Source organism: Lutra lutra, chromosome 8 (genome assembly GCF_902655055.1).
Source record: "Lutra lutra chromosome 8, mLutLut1.2, whole genome shotgun sequence".
Classification (NCBI taxonomy): domain Eukaryota; kingdom Metazoa; phylum Chordata; class Mammalia; order Carnivora; family Mustelidae; genus Lutra; species Lutra lutra.
Window position 1 is genome coordinate 129,462,042 of NC_062285.1, and position 20,110 is coordinate 129,482,151.

Genomic DNA, 20,110 nt, shown 5'->3' on the forward strand with positions numbered 1-20,110 from the left:
GCCTTCCATGATTCCATATAAAGTCATTACCCTTACCTCCCCTTGGAATTTAATATCTCACACTTCATTTTAGCACCTACCACTGCATGACATTGCATATTTACTTGTTTATTATCTGCCTCCTTCCCACTATCATATAAGCTCTGCCAAGGTAGGAATGTCTTCTATTTGGTTCACTAGTATATCAGCACCACCTTGAACTCTACCTTGTACATAGTAGGCACTCAATCAATCAATATCTGCTGAATGAATTCTTATTCAAATGAGCATATGCTATAAAATAATAAGGCAAGAATCCAAAATAACTCAAAAAGCATAATACAAATTTTATGCATGTAAAATATTAGTGGCTTTAGATGTTCTTTGATTTATTCTATGATCTTGAACAGAGCATTTTGTTACACTTCACTGAGTCCATCTATAAAGACTTTAGTCCCTGTTTCTTGGATATAATGAGAAAGTTTTAATGTTTAATCTCTTCATTAAAAGGTTCTGCTGGGCCTAGAATGTACATGGTCTTGGTAGCTTACCATATGTAGAAGCTGCAAGATTTAACTGCGTAATAATAATAATAATTTATGTAAGATTCATAGGATTAATAGTGTATCCAAGTTTTGCATACATTAGTGTCTGCTAAGTTTCTTTATCATTTCTTCAGAACATAAAAAGAAGTTTAAAAAAAAGTCTTATATTAAGTTCAGAATTTAACTGGGAAAAATTCTAAGCAGAAAACACATCAGGGCGCCTGGGTGGCTCAGTTGGTTAAGCCGCTGCCTTCGGCTCAGGTCATGATCCCGCAGTCGTGGGATTGAGTCCTGCATTGGGCTCCTTGCTCAGTGGAGAGCCTGCTTCTCTCTCTGCCTCTGCCTGCCTCTCTGCCTGCTTGTGCGCTCTTTCTCTCTCTCTCTGATAAATAAATAAAATCTTTAAGAAAAAAGAAAACACATCAGAAGAAACAACAGTTTATCAGACATATATGTAAATATGTGCTTACAAAAAAGTAAAAATGCTCTGACCCCATCTCTAAATCTACTCAATATAAATAGAATAAGGAAATCCTATGGAGAGGAGAAGATATATACTAGACCATCAGTACTGGACCCACTCTCACCACCCCGATCAACGAAAGCACTGTTATCAGGTTTAAAACAGTTTCACCTCCCAAGTAATACAGGATTACTCACGTATTAAAAATTCTATTTTCTGTACTAGAATAAGAAAACCAGAGACAGTAATGTAAATCAGTCAGCCGGTTACCGACAAAAGAATCTTTTCCCTTAGAGGAAAAGGGGTGTGAGGCTGAAGAGGTGGGAGGGAGACCTGCTTTTTATTGTAAAAAAAGGATATTTAGGCTTTTTTTTAAACACATGCATTATAGCACCTCTTGACAAAAAGTACAAATAAAAACACCAATGTAATAAAAAAAGGAATTAATTCCCTCCGTGGCTCTAGACATAGTATAGAATCTGAAAGGAAGTTTTCATAAGTGGTATTTTACACAGTACGTAGCCAAAGGAAAAATCAGAATAAAATGGTAAGCACTTGATGTGCTTCATGTGTTACATGCATCTGTATTTTATGGCCCAGGTGGAAATCACTGCTTCTCTGCCCAACTGACAAAGACTGGGACAGCACCTAAATGCAGAAGGTAGTTTAATCCAATAATGTTAATTTAGGTAAAAGAAAGCTCAAAACAAAGAACATAAAGATTTGCTGACTAAAAATTTTTTTTTTAAAACAAGTAAATACAAGTTTTGTGATTGTATTTTTTGTCGTAATTCCATTACAGTTAACATACACTGTTACATTAGTTTCAGGAGTACAACATAGTGATTTAACAATTCTAAACATCACCAGTGCTCATCACAAGGGCACTCCTTAATCCCCATCACTTATTTCAACCATGCCCTTACCCCAGCCCTCCTCTGGTAACCATAAGTTTGTTCTCTATAGTTAAGAGTCTGTTTTTGATCCCTCTCTTTCTCTTTTTTCCTTTGCTTATTTATTTTGTTTCTTAAATTCCACATATGAATGACATCATTTGGTGTTTGTCTCTCTTTCACTTGCTTCGCTTATTAGCATTATACTCACCAGCTCCATCCCTGTTGTTGGAAATGGCAAAATTTCATTCTTTTTTCTGACTGAATAATATTCCACTGTATATAGACACCAGAACTTCTTCATCCATTCATCTATCAATGGACACTTAGGCTCTTCCATACTTCGGCTATTGTAAAAAATGCTGCTATATATGTAGGGGTGCATATATGCCTTTGAATTAGTGTTTTTATATTTTTTGTGTAAATACCCAGTAGTGCAATTAATGGATTATAGGATAGTTCTAGTTTTACTTTTAAGGAATTTCCATATAGTTTACCATAGCTGGCTGCACCAGTTTGCATTCCCAACAACAGTGTAAGAGGGTTCCTTTTTCTCCATATTCTTAAAACAGTTGTTTAAGTTTTGTTATTTTAAAGCAACTAAAGTCCTCTTAGGCTTCATTTTACTTATACCATATGGACTCAGAGATATATACACTTTTACACTCACGAGTTATTGATAAACTATTACACCATTGTTTCTGATGTGCTTTCTACTCAGAATTCTTACATGCACCTAAAGTTAAATTCTGACTCTAAGTAGCCATAGTAGTAAAACATACTTTAATAAAGTAAATCTTCACTAGCCAAAACTGTTGCATTAGCGAAATCCTGAACATTAATACCAGTGAAAAAGATTAGGTAGTTTTATTTGACTTCCAGCCCTAGGAACATTTTCATTCAAGGAAAGGAACTATTTCTGCATTAGAAATAGGAATATTACTATAAAAAAATTTTGATGAATCAAATAGCTGCAAAAAAAAAAAAAAAAAGCAGATATACATTAGGAATTCTAACAGTAGGAAAGAGAAAGGGATGAATAAAAAAGACAAAACCAGGAATCAGCTTCTGGTGTGAGCACTTCCATGTGCTAGCTATATGACCTTAGTCAACTCTTTTAACCTCTCCAGGACTAATTTTTTCAATTGGGAAAAAAAGAAGGGAGACATAAGATTAGAGATTTAAGATTCTACCAAGTTAAAAAAAAACAACAACCCACAAAACTACAGTTTTGTATTATTAGTGGCTTGTTGTTCATTATAGCCCTTGGATCCAAAAAGTCCTCTTCTAAGAATTATCCCAAAAATGTACTAGCATGGGGAACCTGGGTGGCTCAGTGGGTTAAAGTCTCTGCCTTTGGCTCAGGTCATGATCCCAGGGTCCTGGGATCGAGCCCCGCATTGGGCTCTCTGCTCCACGGGGAGCCTGCTTCCTCCTCTCTCTCTGCCTGCCTCTCTGCCTACTTGTGATCTCTCTCTGTCAAATAAATAAATAAAGTCGTAAAAAAAAATATTTATTTAAAAAAAACGTACTAGCACATCTGAGCAAAGATATTTGTATTTGGACAGGGATGTTCACTGACAGCATTATCTGTATTAGCAAAGGCCTGTGGAAAATGACCAAATGTTCAGTAGAAAGCTTGTTAAAGAAATCATAGCATACCTACACAATGGAATACTACGAAGCCATTTAAAAGACTGAGGGAACAGTAGGAAACAACCTCTAAATACATGGCCATGTGACTAAAGCACGACACAGATGGTGTAGAATATAGTGCACTTACCTTTATTATTAAAAGGGGGGATGGTAACATACACAAAAATGCAAATTTATATATATAGATGGATCTACAGGTATTATATATATATATGCTATATTATATATAATGTGTTAAATACATACATATAGATACATGCACATATATATTCTTACTAATGCAAAAAATATTTGTAATGCATATATAAGAAACAGGTAGTAGTTGTTGCTTCTGGGGGGGAAACTAGAAATTTAAGACAGAAGAAAGATTTAAGTTTTCATTGCAAACTACTTTTTTTGCAGTCCTGATTCTACCATGTAGAACTGTTATTAAATTAAAAAAACGAAATTTTTATTTAAAAATACTTGTATTTCACATACTTTAAATTACCTTAAATACCTTACTCAGCAAATACGTGTCTTCTCTGAAAAAAGATTATTATTTTAAGCAAAGATTCTTCAGATTACCTTAAAAAGTCTGGGAAACACATCTGCTGGCTGTCCACGAATCACAAACAAACGAGAGTTTAATTTTCGCAGATTGGCATCAAGGTCTTCAAGACACTGAAGCAAAAATCTACAGAGAAAAATATTAAAATTTTTAAACATATATATTTAGAAATTGTAAAATTGTAAAACTGTAAAATTGTCATTGTAAAAATTGACATGCCAGCCCCATAATTTTATTACCTATTATCTTATTTCTAACTGGTCTGTAAATTACTCTTTCCAGAAGTCATACTTACCATTTTTTAATTATAAACAAGTTTCTCAGTATTTTAATGAAATTTCTAAATTAAATCACTAACTTCCATTAATTAATAGTGAATACCAATGTTTAATTTGTAAGCATCAAAATTATATAAATTAAATGAATTGATTTCATTGATGAAATGAACTCAAGTTCAAATAGAAAAACCTCCTTGAAAAATCTAGAACATTTTTCTAATAAAAAATGGAAATATCCTATTTAATCACTCTGAGCAAGTGAATAATTTAAGAATTTGAGTACTGAAGGATACTATAATCATCTATGAGAGAGAAAACACGCCCATTTTCAAGTTTCTTATCTAATTAAGGAAACTGATAATAAATAGACATGAAATTATATGGCGTAACTCTGAGTGCAGAGAATGTCAGGTTAATTAAAAAAATATTTCATGAGACAGGTGGACTTTTCTCAATGAAATAAGTACTAAGAAGGCTTACCCATGATAGTTATGTTGGGAAATTCTGAGGCAGTAACAGAAGATTGTTCACTGTGCCATCTTTTATTGTGAAGAAATGGAGCAGTCTCCAAGAGCATTTCTAAAAGAGAGGTCATCCCTAGAAAATCCAACCTCACTATCTGCCTCATGCTAATTTCTCTAACATTTCATCTAGATTCCCTTCCCTTCAGCTGGACAGATCTTATTTCCTCTTTACTCTGCTTCTTTTATGTATCTGATCTTAAGGTTAAATATTTGTCTGCTTTTTCCACAAGTCATGAGTTCTCTGAGAATAGTGATTGTGTTTCCTTGTGAGGAGTCAGAAATGCACTGTCCAATATGGTAGCCACTATGCACATATAGCCAAAATTAACTATTCAGTTTCTCAGTCACACTTGCTGTATTTCAAGGCCTCTCAACAGCCACATGTGTGCCTATTAGTTACCACACTGGACAGCACATGCACATCTCACTGCTGCAGAAAGTTCTACCAGACACCATTATTCTAGGACGCTATTCAGTTCAGATCATTTTCTTATTCTGATCCCATCATTTCATCAAGAAAGTTTTGTTAATTTTTAAAGTTGTAGTTATTACTGACATTAGTATACCTAGTCAAGTTTGATATTCTTTCCATTTAGGAGTCATCATCTCTATGGGTGTGGGGACTCAGGAGGACTCCCACTATATCACCTTTATTTATTTATTTATTTTTAAAGATTCTATTTCTTTATTTGCCAGAGGGACAGCGAGTGAGAGCACAAGCAGCAGTCAAAGGGAGAAGTAGGCAGTGAGCAAGGAGCCCAATGCAGAACTCAATCCCAAGACCCCGGGATCATGACCTGAACTGAAGACAAGACACTTAACCAAAGGAACCACCCAGGCATCCCCCCATTGTATCACCTTTAGGAAGGTGCACAATTGTCTTTAAACAAATAGGAAAACAAACCTTTCTATTTTCACATTTATATTTCACCTCATTACTATTCTGCTTGGGTTTGGAGCCACCACCCTAACACTGACCCCTACCCCAACCTATCACTACAAACATGCAAATACTTTGGGCAGGGGGGTAGGGGAGATTGTTGATGTTGTTATACCAATACAAAAGTACTTGAATTTTACAAAATTATCCATAACTATGAATAATTCATCATGTTGATGGTGATAAATGTTTATTAGGAAACATCTAGTTTTATGTATTTGCTTGGCAAGAGTTTTTAGACACTGTAGTAGTCAAATAAAAAATTAAGAGGTTAGGGGCGCCTGGGTGGCTCAGTGGGTTAGGGCCTCTGCCTTCGGCTCAGGTCATGGTCCTGGGGTCCTGGGATTGAGCCCCGCATCGGGCTCTCTGCTTGGCAGGGAGCCTGTTTCCCCCCCTCTCTCTCTGCCTGCCTCTCTGACTACTTATGATCTCTGTCTGTCAGATAAATAAATAAAATCTTAAAAAAAAATTAAGAGGCTTAATGAACTAGCAACTCTAAGTTTTCTTAAATTTAAACAGTATAAAACTAAAATGTCCTGGAAGGATAATCCACCCAAGCACCCCCGGAGAGTACACTTTTAACAAGAACATATTTTCAGATCTTCTCTTAATATGGTATACTACTATACCCATTTGGAGGCTCAGTTAATACTATTAACTACATGCAACAGGTTACTTTTTAAAGGCCACACAGTAGTAAAACTCACCACATCTCTTTGCATAATTGTATTACCTGTGTAGAAGCACAGTTCTCCTGTTATTTAACTGAATCACTAATTGCATCACTTCAGAATAAATAGAAAGGGTACTAAGTAAGAAAATATACTTCTTCACTTTAAACATATTAAAGACTTAAAAAAAATACCTCCAGAGATAACTAACTTATTGTTATTAGAAAAAAATTACATGCATTGAGTTTCCTTATACCATTTCCAACAGATGATTTCAACATGAATCAACAGAAATAGTTTCTTAAAGTAGGTCATTACTATAGCAACCAGTGGGCGGTTTGGTATACTCCCCGTCACAATGACCTACTTTCTAGCCTGTGCTAGAATAGCTTTATATAACCAGAATTTCTAGTTCTGTCTATAAAATAGTCTAAAAAAGGCAATGATGAGATACAACACAATCCCACAGTTGTTGAAAACAAGGCATACAAATTAACGCGTATCATTCCAGAATAAAACCATCTGGTTCTGCACTTTAGTTTATAAAATATATCTTACCATATGCTCAAAGATGAAAAAATACACTTAGAATATCTAAATCAAAACAATTCACTACTGGGGCGCCTTGAGTGGCTCAGTTAAAGCCGGGTTAAAGCCTCTGCCTTCGGCTCAAGGTCATGATCCCAGGGTCCTGGTGGGATCAAGACCCACATCGGGCTCTCTGCTCAGCGGAGAGCCTGCTTCCCCACGCCCCCCCGCCTGCCTCTCTGCCTACTTGTGATCTCTGTCAAATAAATAAATAAACTATTAAAAAAAATTCATTGCTGATCCTGAAGAACTAATTTAAAGACTATAAATTAATTAAAAACACATGTAAAAAATATTTTGTCCTCTGCATGAAACAAGAGTCAAATTTTAAAAATTAAAGTTCTGGACATATTAATTATAATAAAAGAAAGTATGTAAAGAATGTTAGTCATTAACCCAAGTCTATGGCATTTTATTAGAAAATTTTAAAATTATAAATAGCACTTTGTCTCTCTATAAATTGAATAAAGTCTGCATATACTTTTTTCTAGTTTGTAACAAATTTTTGGTGTTTTCATCTAACTTAATCATTATTCTAATTGTCAAACTATTTTGTGATACACATTTTCTCTAAAGAGAACAGTTTAGGGGTGCGTGGGTGGCTCATTTGGTTAAGCGTCTCCCTTCATATGGCTCAGATGTCATGACCCTGGGGTCCTGGAAAGGAGCCCAATGTCACTGGGCTCTGCCCTCCCTCTCCCTCTGCCCATCCTTCCTGCTCATGCTCTCTCTCAAATACATAAAATCTTGAAAAAAAAGGAGAGAGAATAGTTTAATGTTCAATAAAGTTTAAATGTATATTTTTAAAGTAAATTTACTTTACCAAGCTCTAATGGTCATAAATCAGTGAATGTATAACATGACACAATGCTGCTTTTTTTTTTTTTTTTAAGATTTTTATTTATTTGAGAAAGAGGGTGAGCAAGAGCGAGTGAGAGAGCGAGAGAGAGCGAGCACAGGCCTGGGGAGACAGAGGGAAAGAGAGAAACAGAAAGCCCGATGCAGGGCTTGATTCCAGGTCTCTGGGATCATGACCTGATTCCAGGACCCTGGGATCATGACACTTAACCATCTGAGCTATCCAGGTGCCCCACAATGTTGTTTTTTATAATAAATATTTTGCAGTGCCCTCTTCTAAATTCTGAAATTTAAATAAAAATTTAAAAAAGAAATTTATAGATAAAGTAGCATATTTATGTGTACAAATTTAAAGCGTTAATATAATGCTTTACTGTAATAATATGCAGAAATGAAAGGAGGTCATTTTTATTTTAAAAAGAAATAACATGTATTTCCAAATGTAAATATCTGAGTATGACAAAACAGTGAATTAATTCAATGCCTACATCTACATCCAGAATCGTTTTAAAAATTCAATAGCTACAGGGACGCCTGGGTGGCTCAGTGGGTTGGGGCCTCTGCCTTTGGCTCGGGTCATGATCCCGGGGGGTCCTGGGATCGAGCCCCGCGTTGGGCTCTCTGCTCGGTGGGGACCCTGCTTCCTCCTCTCTCTCTGCCTGCTTCCCTGCCTACTTGTGATCCCTTGTCTATCAAATAAATAAATAAAACCTTTTCAAAAAAAAATTCAATAGCTACAAAAACAGACTGACATATTTGTATTAATGGTGACTCAAACACCACGAGTGGTACTGCCTTTGGTGACATTACTTTCTGTAATGTTGAGCAAGACTTAGTAAAATTCTGGACAAAACAAAGTACAATTTTTCCTTGATTTACAAAGGTGATAAATATATTATAGGAAAACTCAGTATATATCTTTCATAAGAATATACATATATATTTCATAAGAAATACCTAGCATTTATATATAAAAATGGATTTAGGCTCCAGATTCAGAGAATTGGAAGTTTTTCACTTACATGAAACATCTGGTAGAATATCTGAAAGTTACTGGGACTCAAGACAACAATTTATCTTGAGAGACTATCCTGAGCATTACAAGTCTTTCATTCTTAGCCTCTCTTCACTAATTCCACTAGTGCCCTCTAATCATTGTGATAAGCAAAAATGTACCCACAAATTCCCAAAACACCTCTAAGGAGTGATATTATTCATTATTCACATAATTTCACTGATTTGAGAAATACAAGTAATAGGAGTGTCCAATACGCAAGGAGCTGAAAATCTGAAAAGAAATTTAAAAATATACATGATGTATGAGACTATAACAGAACCTGCCAGGTAGAATGCAACATATATGGTAAGAGATCTGTATGGATAACGTTAATATAGCTTTAAAAAATCAAGAGGGAGAAATCATTTCTGGATTTCTCTTTTTGAGATGGTGAAAAATTTAGGCAAAAATTTCAAAGATGCTGATTGTAGAGGAGAAGCCTTCCAATATTAGTATGATTTTAATAGCTGGAGATAGGGAGGGAGAATTACTGGCCCTTAGACTATAACCTCCTTAAAGACTGGGACTACATCTCTCTCCCTCTGCCTGTCATTTCCCCTGCTTATGCACATGCTCTTCTCTCTCTCTCTCTGACAAAAAAAAAAAAAAAAAAAAAAAAAGATGGACTAGATCTTGTTTACCACTTTCCAGTGCCTAGACAATGCATAACATATAGCAGAAGTTCAAAAAATATTTATCTAACAAACAACCAAATAAATAAATTCATGAAGACAAGAGAAAGGGATTTCTTTCAAGTTTTTATTTAAATTCTACTTAGTTAACATACAGTGTAATATTAGTTTCAGGTGTACAATATAGTGACTCAACACTTCCATACAACATCCAGTGCTTATCACAAGCGCACTCCTTAATCGGTATCACCTATTTAACCCATCCCCCCTTACCCCCCTACTTCTGGTAACAGTTTATTCTCTATAGTTAAGAATTGTTTCTTTAAAAAAAAAAAGTTTCTGGGTTTGCCTCTCTCTTCCCTCCCTTTGCTTATTTGCTTTGTTTCTTCAATTGCACATATGAGTGAAATCATATGGTATTTGTCTTTCTCTATTTCACTTAGCGTAATACTTTCACTCCATCCATGCTGTTGCAAATGGCAAAATTTCGTTCTTTTTAAGGCTGAGTAATATTTCATTGTCTGTGTATGCATGTATGCATATGTGTGTATACCACTTCTTTATCTATTCATCAGTCAATGGGCACTTGGGCTGCTTCTAAATTTGGCTAATATAGATAATGCTGCTATAAACATCTAAGTGCATGTATCCCTTCAAATCAGTATTTTTGTATTCTCTGGATAAATACCTAGTAGTGCAATTGCTGAATTGTAGGGTAGTTCTAGTTTTAATTTTGAGGTAGTACTATTTTTCACAATGGCTGCACCAGTTTGCATTTCCACTAAGAGTGCAAGAGGGTTCCCTTTTCTCCACCTCCCCATCAATACTTGCTGTTTCCTGTGGTTTTGACTTTAGCCATTCTGACAGATGTGAGGGGGCTATCTCCTTATAGTTTTGATTTGCAGTTCCCTGATGATGAGTGATACTGAACATCTTCTCATGTGTCTGTTGGCCATCTGGATGTTGTCTTTGGAAAAATTTCTGTTCGTGTCTTCTACCCATTTTAACTGGATTATTTGGTTTTGGGTGTTGAGTTTTATAAGTTCTTTCTATATTTTGTATACCAATCCTTTATCTGATATGTCATTTACCATTATCTTCTCCCATTCCATAAGGTGATTTTTGATTTTGTTGACTGTTTGCTTTGCAGAAGCTTTTTATTTTGATAAAGTCCCAATTGTTTATTTTTTGCTTCTATTTCCTTTGCCTCAGGAGACATATCTAGAAAGTTGCTATAGCCAATATTAAAGAGGTTGATACTGCATATGCTCCTCTAGGACTGTTATGGTTTCAGGTATCACATTTAGGTCTTTAATCCATTTTGAATTTATTTTTGTGTATTGTATAAGAAAGTGTTCCAGTTTCATTCTTTTGCATGTTGCTGCCCAGTTTTCCCAAAACCATTTGTTGAAGAGATGGTCTTTTTCCTATTGGATGTTCTTTCCTGCTGTCAAAGAGTAAATGTTCATTTCTGAATTTTCTATCTCTTCCACTACGTATCTATTTTTATGCCAGTACCATACTGTTTTAATTACTACAGCTTTGTAATATAACTTGAATTCCAGCACTGTGATGTCTCTGGCTTTGTTTTTCTTTTTCAAGGTTGCTTTGGCTACTCAGGGTCTTTTGTGTTTCCACACAAATTTTAGGATTGTTTGTTCTAGCTCTGTGAAAAATGCTGTTGGTATTTTGATAGGGATTGCATTATTGCTTTGGTACTGTAGATATTTTAATAATATTTGTTCTTCCATTCCATGAGCATAGAATGTCTTTCCATTCCTTTGTGTCATCTCCAATTTCTTTCATTAGTGTTTTATAGTTTTCAGAGTATAGGTTTTTTGCCTCTTTGGTTAGCTTTATTCCTAGGTATCTTATTGATTTTGGTACAACTGCAAATGGGATTGATTCCTTAACTAGTAGAAAGGGATTTTTAAGACTTGAGTCAATAGTCAACGGAATGAACATTCTCTGAATGTCTGTACTAGGTACTTTACATATATTTCCAATAACTTTACAATAAGCTATCTCATTTAAAAAATGATGAATCTAAAACTCATTAAGGACATATTCTGAAGTAACTCAGCTAAACAATAAAAATTTTAATTTGAATATGTCTGACCCTAAACCCATGTTCTTTGTACTATATAATGCTACTTTCCTACAGGGTATATAATAATCTAAAATGTTTTAGGGTAACTAGTCTGACAGTTTTAAAGACATAAAAAAGATGGCCACAGGTGCCTGGGTGGCCCAGTGGGTTAAGCCTCTGCCTTAGGCTCAGGTCATGGTCTGGGGTCTTGGGATCAAGCCCTGCATCAGGCTTTCTTTCTGCTCAGCAGGGAGCCTGCTTCCCCCTCTCCCTCTGCCTGTCAGTCTCTCTGCCTACTTGTGATCCCAATCTCTGTCAAATAAATAAATAAATAAAAACCTTAAAAAAAAAAAAATGGCCAGAAAAGAGTTTTTTTTTTGTCTTCAAGATGATGAACAAGCATATGTAATATGGGACACCTGGGTAGCTCAGCTGGTTAGGCATGTGCCTTCAGCTCAGGTCATGATCCCAGGGTTCTGGGATTGAGTCCCATGTTGGGCTGCCTGCTTCTCCCTCTGCTTGTGCACTCAATCTCTCTCTTTGTGTCAAACAAATAAATATATCTTTTATTTTTACTTTTTAAAGATTTTATTTATTTATTTGACAGAGAGATCACAAGCAGGCAGAGAGGCAGGCAGAGAGGCAGGCAGAGAGAGAGGAGGAAGCAGGCTCCCTGCTGAGCAGAGAGCCCGACTCGGGGCTCGATCCCAGGACTCCGAGATCATGACCTGAGCCGAAGGCAGCGGCTTAACCCACTGAGCCACCCAGGCGCCCCTAAATATATCTTTTAAAAAAGTAAAGTTTATTTCTCACTCATGCTATACATCGATTGCAGATCAAGGCATTTCTCTCACATTTAATTGGTCAAAGCAGGTCACATGGCCAAGTCAGACTTCAAGAAAGCTGAAAGTACAAAATAAACTTCCTGCAGGAAGAGACACCAAAGAACGGTAAATAGAATAACATCTACCATAATACATAAACCAAATATTGGTATATACGTACCACATGGTGAATTTCTTAATGGTGTATTATGGCAGCACATTAGAAATCTAACTCTGTGGGCGGGAGCAGGGAAAAGGGGACATAAGAGGGATGAGAGGGCATGAGTAAGAAAACATTTGAGCAGAGTTTGGAATCAACAGGTTGTTGATAATATAGGAAAGGACAATCAAAGCAGAGAAAACAGTATCTTCAAATCAAGGAATTCCTAAGAACTGTTATGTATGTGTCTGTGGGGGGGGGGATGCTGGGAAAATGACTACAAGTATCATACTCCCTAATGCCAAGATGTTTATCCCCTCAACCCAGTGTTAACATTTCAAAATATGTTCATAATCAATATCAAGGAAACCTACCAACTTCTTTTGCTGACAGTACACTCGAGTAAACTACCCTAACAGAAATACCTAACAACAAACTAACAGCTACAACAAAAGAAAACTTTTAAACATAATTCACTGGACTTCCCCAAAAGTTAGGAATCATAAGAGGGTAAGCAGGTTACTAAGGTCTGCTTTAGCCTTGAGGATTTCTATAGAGCACTAGAAGCCTTGAGTTTAATCCATGCTGAGGAGGACAGGAGATAAAGCTGCCCAAGGTCCATCCAAAATGAGGAAGCTAATAATAGGCCCTTACTATAAAGCCTGGGCTTCAGAAAGTTCCACCCACAGTTCATATATAAATAAGGCTTAAATCTCAAGTCACAGCATAGAGCAACAAGGAAACTTTCCTGTCTTTACTCAGTCTGGATTGAAAGAAAATAAAATCTCTCTTCCTGAATGGAAAGGGATAAAATAGTAACTTTACACTGGAGAAACCCAGCAAACACCACCTTAACCACATAAACATCACAACATGTTGATATCCCGTACATCCTGACATGATGTGACGAGAACAACATTTTACCACTATGGATTTTTCACAAAACCTATATCCCAGTCTAATCATGAGAAAAACATCAAACCTAAATTGAGGGCCAGTCTACAAAATACATAAACATACTCAAAATCAAAAAGGCCATTAAAAACAAGGAAAATTTGACAGAGGAGACTAAGGAGATAAATGCAATTTGGTAATCTGGATGGGATCCTGTAACAGAAAAGAAAAATTAGTGGCTATCTGAATGAAGTCTGGAGGTTAGTTAATGCTTATAAGATAGGGTGCAAGATGAAGCAGGAAAGAATAGCCAATGGAAAAACGACAGTCTCTTCAATAAATGGTTTTTGGAAAACTGGACAGTCACATGCAAAAGAAAGAAACTGGACCATTTCCTTACACCATACACAAAAGTAGACTCAAAATGGATGAAAGACCCAAATGTGAGACAGGGATTCATCAAAATCCTTGAGAATACTGGCAGCAACCTCTTCGACCTTGGAGGCAGCAACTTCTTACTACACCTCTCCAAAAGCAAGAGAAACAAAAGCAAAAATGAACTATTAGGACTTCATCAAGATAAAAAGCTTCTGTACAGCAAAGGAAACAGTCAACAAAACCAAAAGATAACCAACAGAATGGGAGAAGATAACTGCAACTGGCATATCAGATAAAGGGATTGTATCCAAAATCTATAAAGAACTTATCAGGGAGCACCTGTGTGGCTCAGTGGGTTAAAGCCTCTGCCTTCAGCTCAGGTCATGATCTCAGAGGCCTGGGATAGAGTCCAGCATCAGGTTCCCTGCTTGGCAGGAGTCTGCTTCTCCCTCTCCTCCCCACTCATGTGCTCTCTCTCACTATCTCTGTCTCTCTCAAACAAATACAAATCTTAAAAAGAAAAAAAAAAACTTATCAAACTCAACACCCAAAGAACAAATAATCCAATCAAGAAATGTGCAGAAGACAAGAACAGACATTTCTCTAAAGAAGACATCCAAATGGCCAACAGACACATGAAAAAGTGCTCGATACCACTTAGCATCAGGGAAATACAAATCAAAACCACAATGAGATACATCCTCACATCTGTCAGAATGGCTAAAATTAACAAGTCAGAAAACAACAGACATTGGTGAGGATGTGGAGAAAGGAGAACCCAAACCCCAACACTGCTAGTGGGAATGCAAGCTGGTGCAACCACTCTGGAAAACAGTATGGAGGTTCCTCAAAAAGTTGAAAATAGAGCTACCCCATGGCCCAGCAATTGCACTACTAGGTATTTACCCTAAAGATATAAATGTGGTGATCCAAAGGGGCACTTGCTCCCAAATGTTTATAGCAGCAATGTCCACAACAGCCAAACTATGGAAAAGGCCTAGATGTCCATCAACAGATGAATGGATAAAGAAGATGTGGGGCATGTGTGTGTGTGTGTACACACACACACACACACACACACACACACACGGGAATATTATGCAGCCATCAAAAAATGAAATCTTGTCATTTGCAATGATGTAGACGGAACTAGAAGGTATTATGCTAAGCAATATAAGCCAATCAGACAAAGACAATTATCATATGATCTCACTGATACGTGGAATTTAAGAAACAAAACAGAGGATCGTAGGGGAAGAGACAAAAAAATAAAATAAGACGAAACCAGAGAGAGAGAGACAAAACATTAAGAGACTCTTAATCATAGGAAACAAACAGGGTTGCTAGAGGGAAGGCGGGGGGAGAGATAGGGAAGCTGGGTAACCGACATTAAGAAGGGCATGTTATATAATGAACACTGAGTATTATATCAGACAAATGAATCACAGACCTGTACTTCTGAAACCATTAATACATTATATGTTAATAAAGTGAATTTAAATTAAAAATGTTAAAATGAAAAAAAAAAGATAGTGTGTAAGATGTTAATATTAGGGGAGACTGGGTACAGAGTACAGAGGAACTCTCTATACTATCTTTGAATGTTTTCTACAAATCTGAAGTTATTTTCGAAAATTTATTTTAAAAAAACCCTTGTGCCCAACCTGCCCCACAAAAGCATAATCTCAATATCCAATTCATGGAATTTAAGTGGTCCAAAATACCTCAAGCATATCATTGCATTTAAAGCGGTCCCAGGGGGCACCTGGGTGGCTCAGCCGCTAAGCGGCTGCCTTTGGCTTAGGTCATGATCCCAGGGTCCTGGGATCGAGCCCCGTATTTGGGCTTCCTGCTTGGTGGGAACCTGCTTCTCCCTCTCCTGCTTCCCCTGCTTATGCTCCTTCTCTCACTGTGTCTCTGTCAAATAAATAAATTAAGTCTTTAAAAAATAAAAAATAGAAAAATAAAGTGGTCCCAGATTGGTTGTGATCTGGGATAACTGTTAACAGAAATTATAAATCCTCTCTGGATTCAAACCCATGCCTCAATTTCCACAAAAAAATTCCACCAAAAATTAATCAATCCATCAAAATATCCAAGGAAACAAGAATTTAATCTGAATCACAGAATGAGGGGCCTTAAGATGACTAGGAACTTCTGGAACTGCTACAAAGTACCAATTCAAGGAGGTCACGAATACTAAGCAGGGTAAAAAAGAGAGGGACATGGGGTAGGAGATGAGGAGTAGAAAAGAGGTGGTAGGGGAAGTAAAGATAGAAATAAAGAACACGCAGAAATGGGCAGAGATATAAAGAGGGAGAGTCAAGAGACTGAGACAGACACTCTACATCTAGACACATCCAACTGAAACTATACAAAATAAAAAACAAAGATATAGTATATAAAGCAGCCAAAATACAGCTATACCCAATAAGCAAAGAATATGTATTCAGTGTACAAGGCACATTTATGAAAATAGACCCTATACTAAATCATAACACTGTACTTAACAAATTTAAAAGAATTGGTATTTTTATATCTTAAAATTTAAAAGCACTTTTCTAAACAATTAATGGGACAAAGAACATCATAATGGATTTTGGAAAATACCCACAACTGAATTATAATGAAGAAAATATATCTCCAATGTGAAGAATGCAAAACAAAAAAGTAGTATTAGAAAAAAATGTACAGGCTTAAATGCTTTCTTATAAGACTGGAAACTGAGAAAAACAGAATAAATCCAAAAACAAAAGCAAAAACCCAGAAAGAAGGAAATGATAAAGAACAATAATTAGGAGAAACAGAATACAAATACATAATAAAACAAAGCCAAAATTTATTATTTGAAAGATAATTATGGGGAAAAGGGGGAAGAGGCAAAATAAGCAATAATAAAAAAAAAGGAGATATAATCTCATATACATTTTTAAGATTGATTGATTGATTGATTTGAGACAGAGATCTCGGAGGGTGGGCGGAAGGAGAGAGAGTCTTAAGCAGACTCTGTGCGGAGTGCGGAACCAGACAGGGCTCTACCTCACAACCCAGAGATCACAACCTGAATCAAAACCAAGAGTTGGTTGTTGAACAGACTATAGCACCCAGATGCCTTCTCAGATAAAAATTTTCATTAATAAAAAATACTTCCAGGATTAAACAGAAAATAAGACAATATCGACAATTTTATGCCAATAAATTTGAAAACATAGATGAAATGGATAAATTCCTCACTAAAACTGACTAAAGAGCAAAAACAAAACATGAATAGTCCTATAGCCATTAAAGAAACTAAATCAGTGGTTAAAAATCTTAAAAGCAAGACACAAGAGCCAATAAGCTTTACAGATAAATTTGACCAAACTTTCAAGGCTAGATAAACTCTAATTTTATAGAGGATGCTAATCTCATACATAGGATATACAAAAAAGGTACATTCCTCAACTCATCTTATGAGGTTAAATTTACCTTAGACAAAGACAGTACAAATGGAAAATTAGACAAAGACAGTACAAATGGAAAATTACAAACTAACTCATTCACAAGGATACTAAACATACCATATCAGCAAACCAAATTGAGCAAAATATAAAAAATATTATACATCATAATCAAGTTGGGCTTATCTTCAGAAAGGTGATTAATTTATTTTTTTTATTTAAAGATTTTTGTTTATATGACAGGCAGAGAGGCAGGCAAAGAGATAAAGAGGAGGAAGCAGGCTCCCCTCTTAGCAGAGAGTCCGATTGGGGCTCGATCCCAGGACCCCGAGATCATGACCTGAGCTGAAGGCAGAGGCTTTAACCCACTGAGCCACCCAGATGCCCCAGAAAGATGATTAATTTAATATTAAAAATTAGTTAATGCAATTTACCTCATTCACAGAATAAAAGAAAAAAATCATGTTACTAATTGAACAAATGCAGAAAGAGTAGCCACTAATTTCAATTTAACCTCAATTAACTAGGGCTAGAAGGTAACTTCCCTAACGTGAAAGAGGGCATCCAAAAATATACAGAAAACATCATATTTAATAGTAAAATGTTGAAAACACTGCTTTTAGGTTGGGGAGAAGACAAAGATGCCTGCTATCACCACTTCTATTCAACTTGTAGGTAGCAGACCTAACCAGTGAAATAACAGAGCAAGAGATAAAAGATATAAAGAAGGGGAAGGGGAAAAAACAAAAGCATGATTATTTATAGATTACAAGGAGTATCAATACTATCAATATAAAAAGAGAAATACACAGAAAAATTATTTGCATTAATAGTAAGGCTTAAAAGGTTTAAAATCACTTAATTCTTAGAATCAATTTACACTAATACAATCTATGTAACTTAGGCCTCTCTGGCTTCAAATATCACACAAAGCTATTTATAATTTAGAACTCTTATTATTCCTTGTCTAATTTTAGAAACCACTGCATTGTGACTTTACCAGGTTAGAAACAAAATTAAGTTATCAAATGTACCTGAGGGTTTTAAAGGATTTACATACAACTAAATAAAATCTGTCCAACATGAGGTCAAAAGCATGCTGTCCCAGATCTACGTATAATTCTTTTATATGGTCTAACAGTACTATTTGAAATTTCTCTCCTTCAGAAAAAGATTAGTCTTATGCCACAGTTATATCTCAGTAAAGATGAAAAAATTGGTATTTCACTTTTTGCTTAATAAAATTTCAATCTTCATATGTGAAAAGAAAAAACTAATAATGCTGAAAAATTATTTTTTTCTAAAAGTATGACCTACTACGTGTCACATGGGTCTATCTATGGTTTGGCCAATGGTCAAGATCTTTCACTCGTGGAAATTACTCCAAAAATTGAAAGTCACCTAATGCAATCTATCCATCTACCTTTTCATCAAAAATTTATTGAGAGCCTACTAACATTGTTGTGGCCCCTGGGATAAAGAGGAAAACAAATTAAGTGCCTGGTCTCATGAAGTTTTTATGATCATGATGATAATAGCTGCAAACATTTAGAAAGTGTATTATCAGATGCTGTTCTAAGCACTTTACATGCACACACACAACCAATTGATATGGTACTTCCCTTATTTACAAATGAGGAAATTGAGGCATAAAGAAGTTAAAGTATTCTTCCAAAAACACATGAATAGAAAAGTAGCAAAACTAGGATTTAAAGCCCATTCGAGCTGCCCGGCTTCAGATTTTAAGTTTTTGAATCATTATACCATGCTTCAATTGTGATAATTTCCACAGAGAAAAACTAAAATATGGTAGAGGAATATTGGAAGAGAGTATAATTTTATACAAAGTGGTCACAGAAGGATTTCTTTTTTTATATTCTACAGCCTTGATTGAACATCTTCCTTTGAAAATCCCCTCAAACCACCTCTTCCCACAGTCTCTTGCAATCTTAGTTACTGATGATTCCATCTTTCAAGTTACTCAGGCCAAATCGTCACCTGATTGGTCAGAACAGGATATACTTACGTTGAATTACAAACAACCCCCAAATCAGTAGCTTGACAAAACAAAAAATTTTATGTTGCTCACACTGAGTTCACTGCAACTCCAGGCAGTTATCCTCTAAGTGGTGACTTTACCATTCCAGTTCCTTTAATCTTGTGGCTCTATAATTTCAATACAAGGCCTCCTCCACAGCAAGAATGGGAGAAGCATATAGGGGCTTTACTCTGCCTCAGCCAAGCACATCCTTACACAATTCACTGACCATAACTAACTGTGTGGCTTCACCAAACCACAAAGGGAGATAAGAAGGGAAATGTCTCATATGCCCAAGTAAGAACTGGATATTGATGAGCAGTACCATATTGTCCTTGACTCCATTTTCTTTTGTAGCCAACACATAAAACTTCAGCAAATCTTACCAGCTGTACCTTCAAAATACATCCAGAATTTAACTACTTTGCACTACCACCTTTACCTTACTACTCTGGTTCAATCCCCCGTCATTTCTGACTTAGGTTATTACAATGGCTGTCTAGCTCACCACTTCCATACTTGCCCCCACTGCCCTCTCAGTCTTCACGCAAACACCAAGTGGTCATGAACAAACCCTTCAACTGCAATGACTTCCCATTTCATTAAAAAAAGAAAAGTCCTTAAAATGACCTTTTAGGCCCCACAGGATGAAC

The 20,110-nt window shown here is 36.0% G+C and overlaps 1 protein-coding gene across 1 annotated transcript in view; it reads right to left on the reverse strand.

Moving 5' to 3' along the window:
• CRY1 (cryptochrome circadian regulator 1) overlaps positions 1-20,110 on the reverse strand; it is a 100,224-nt gene that overhangs the window by 29,832 nt on the left and 50,282 nt on the right. The window contains 1 exon segment of the mRNA XM_047739582.1: positions 4,104-4,212. Within this exon segment, the coding sequence (XP_047595538.1) occupies positions 4,104-4,212 (109 nt within the window).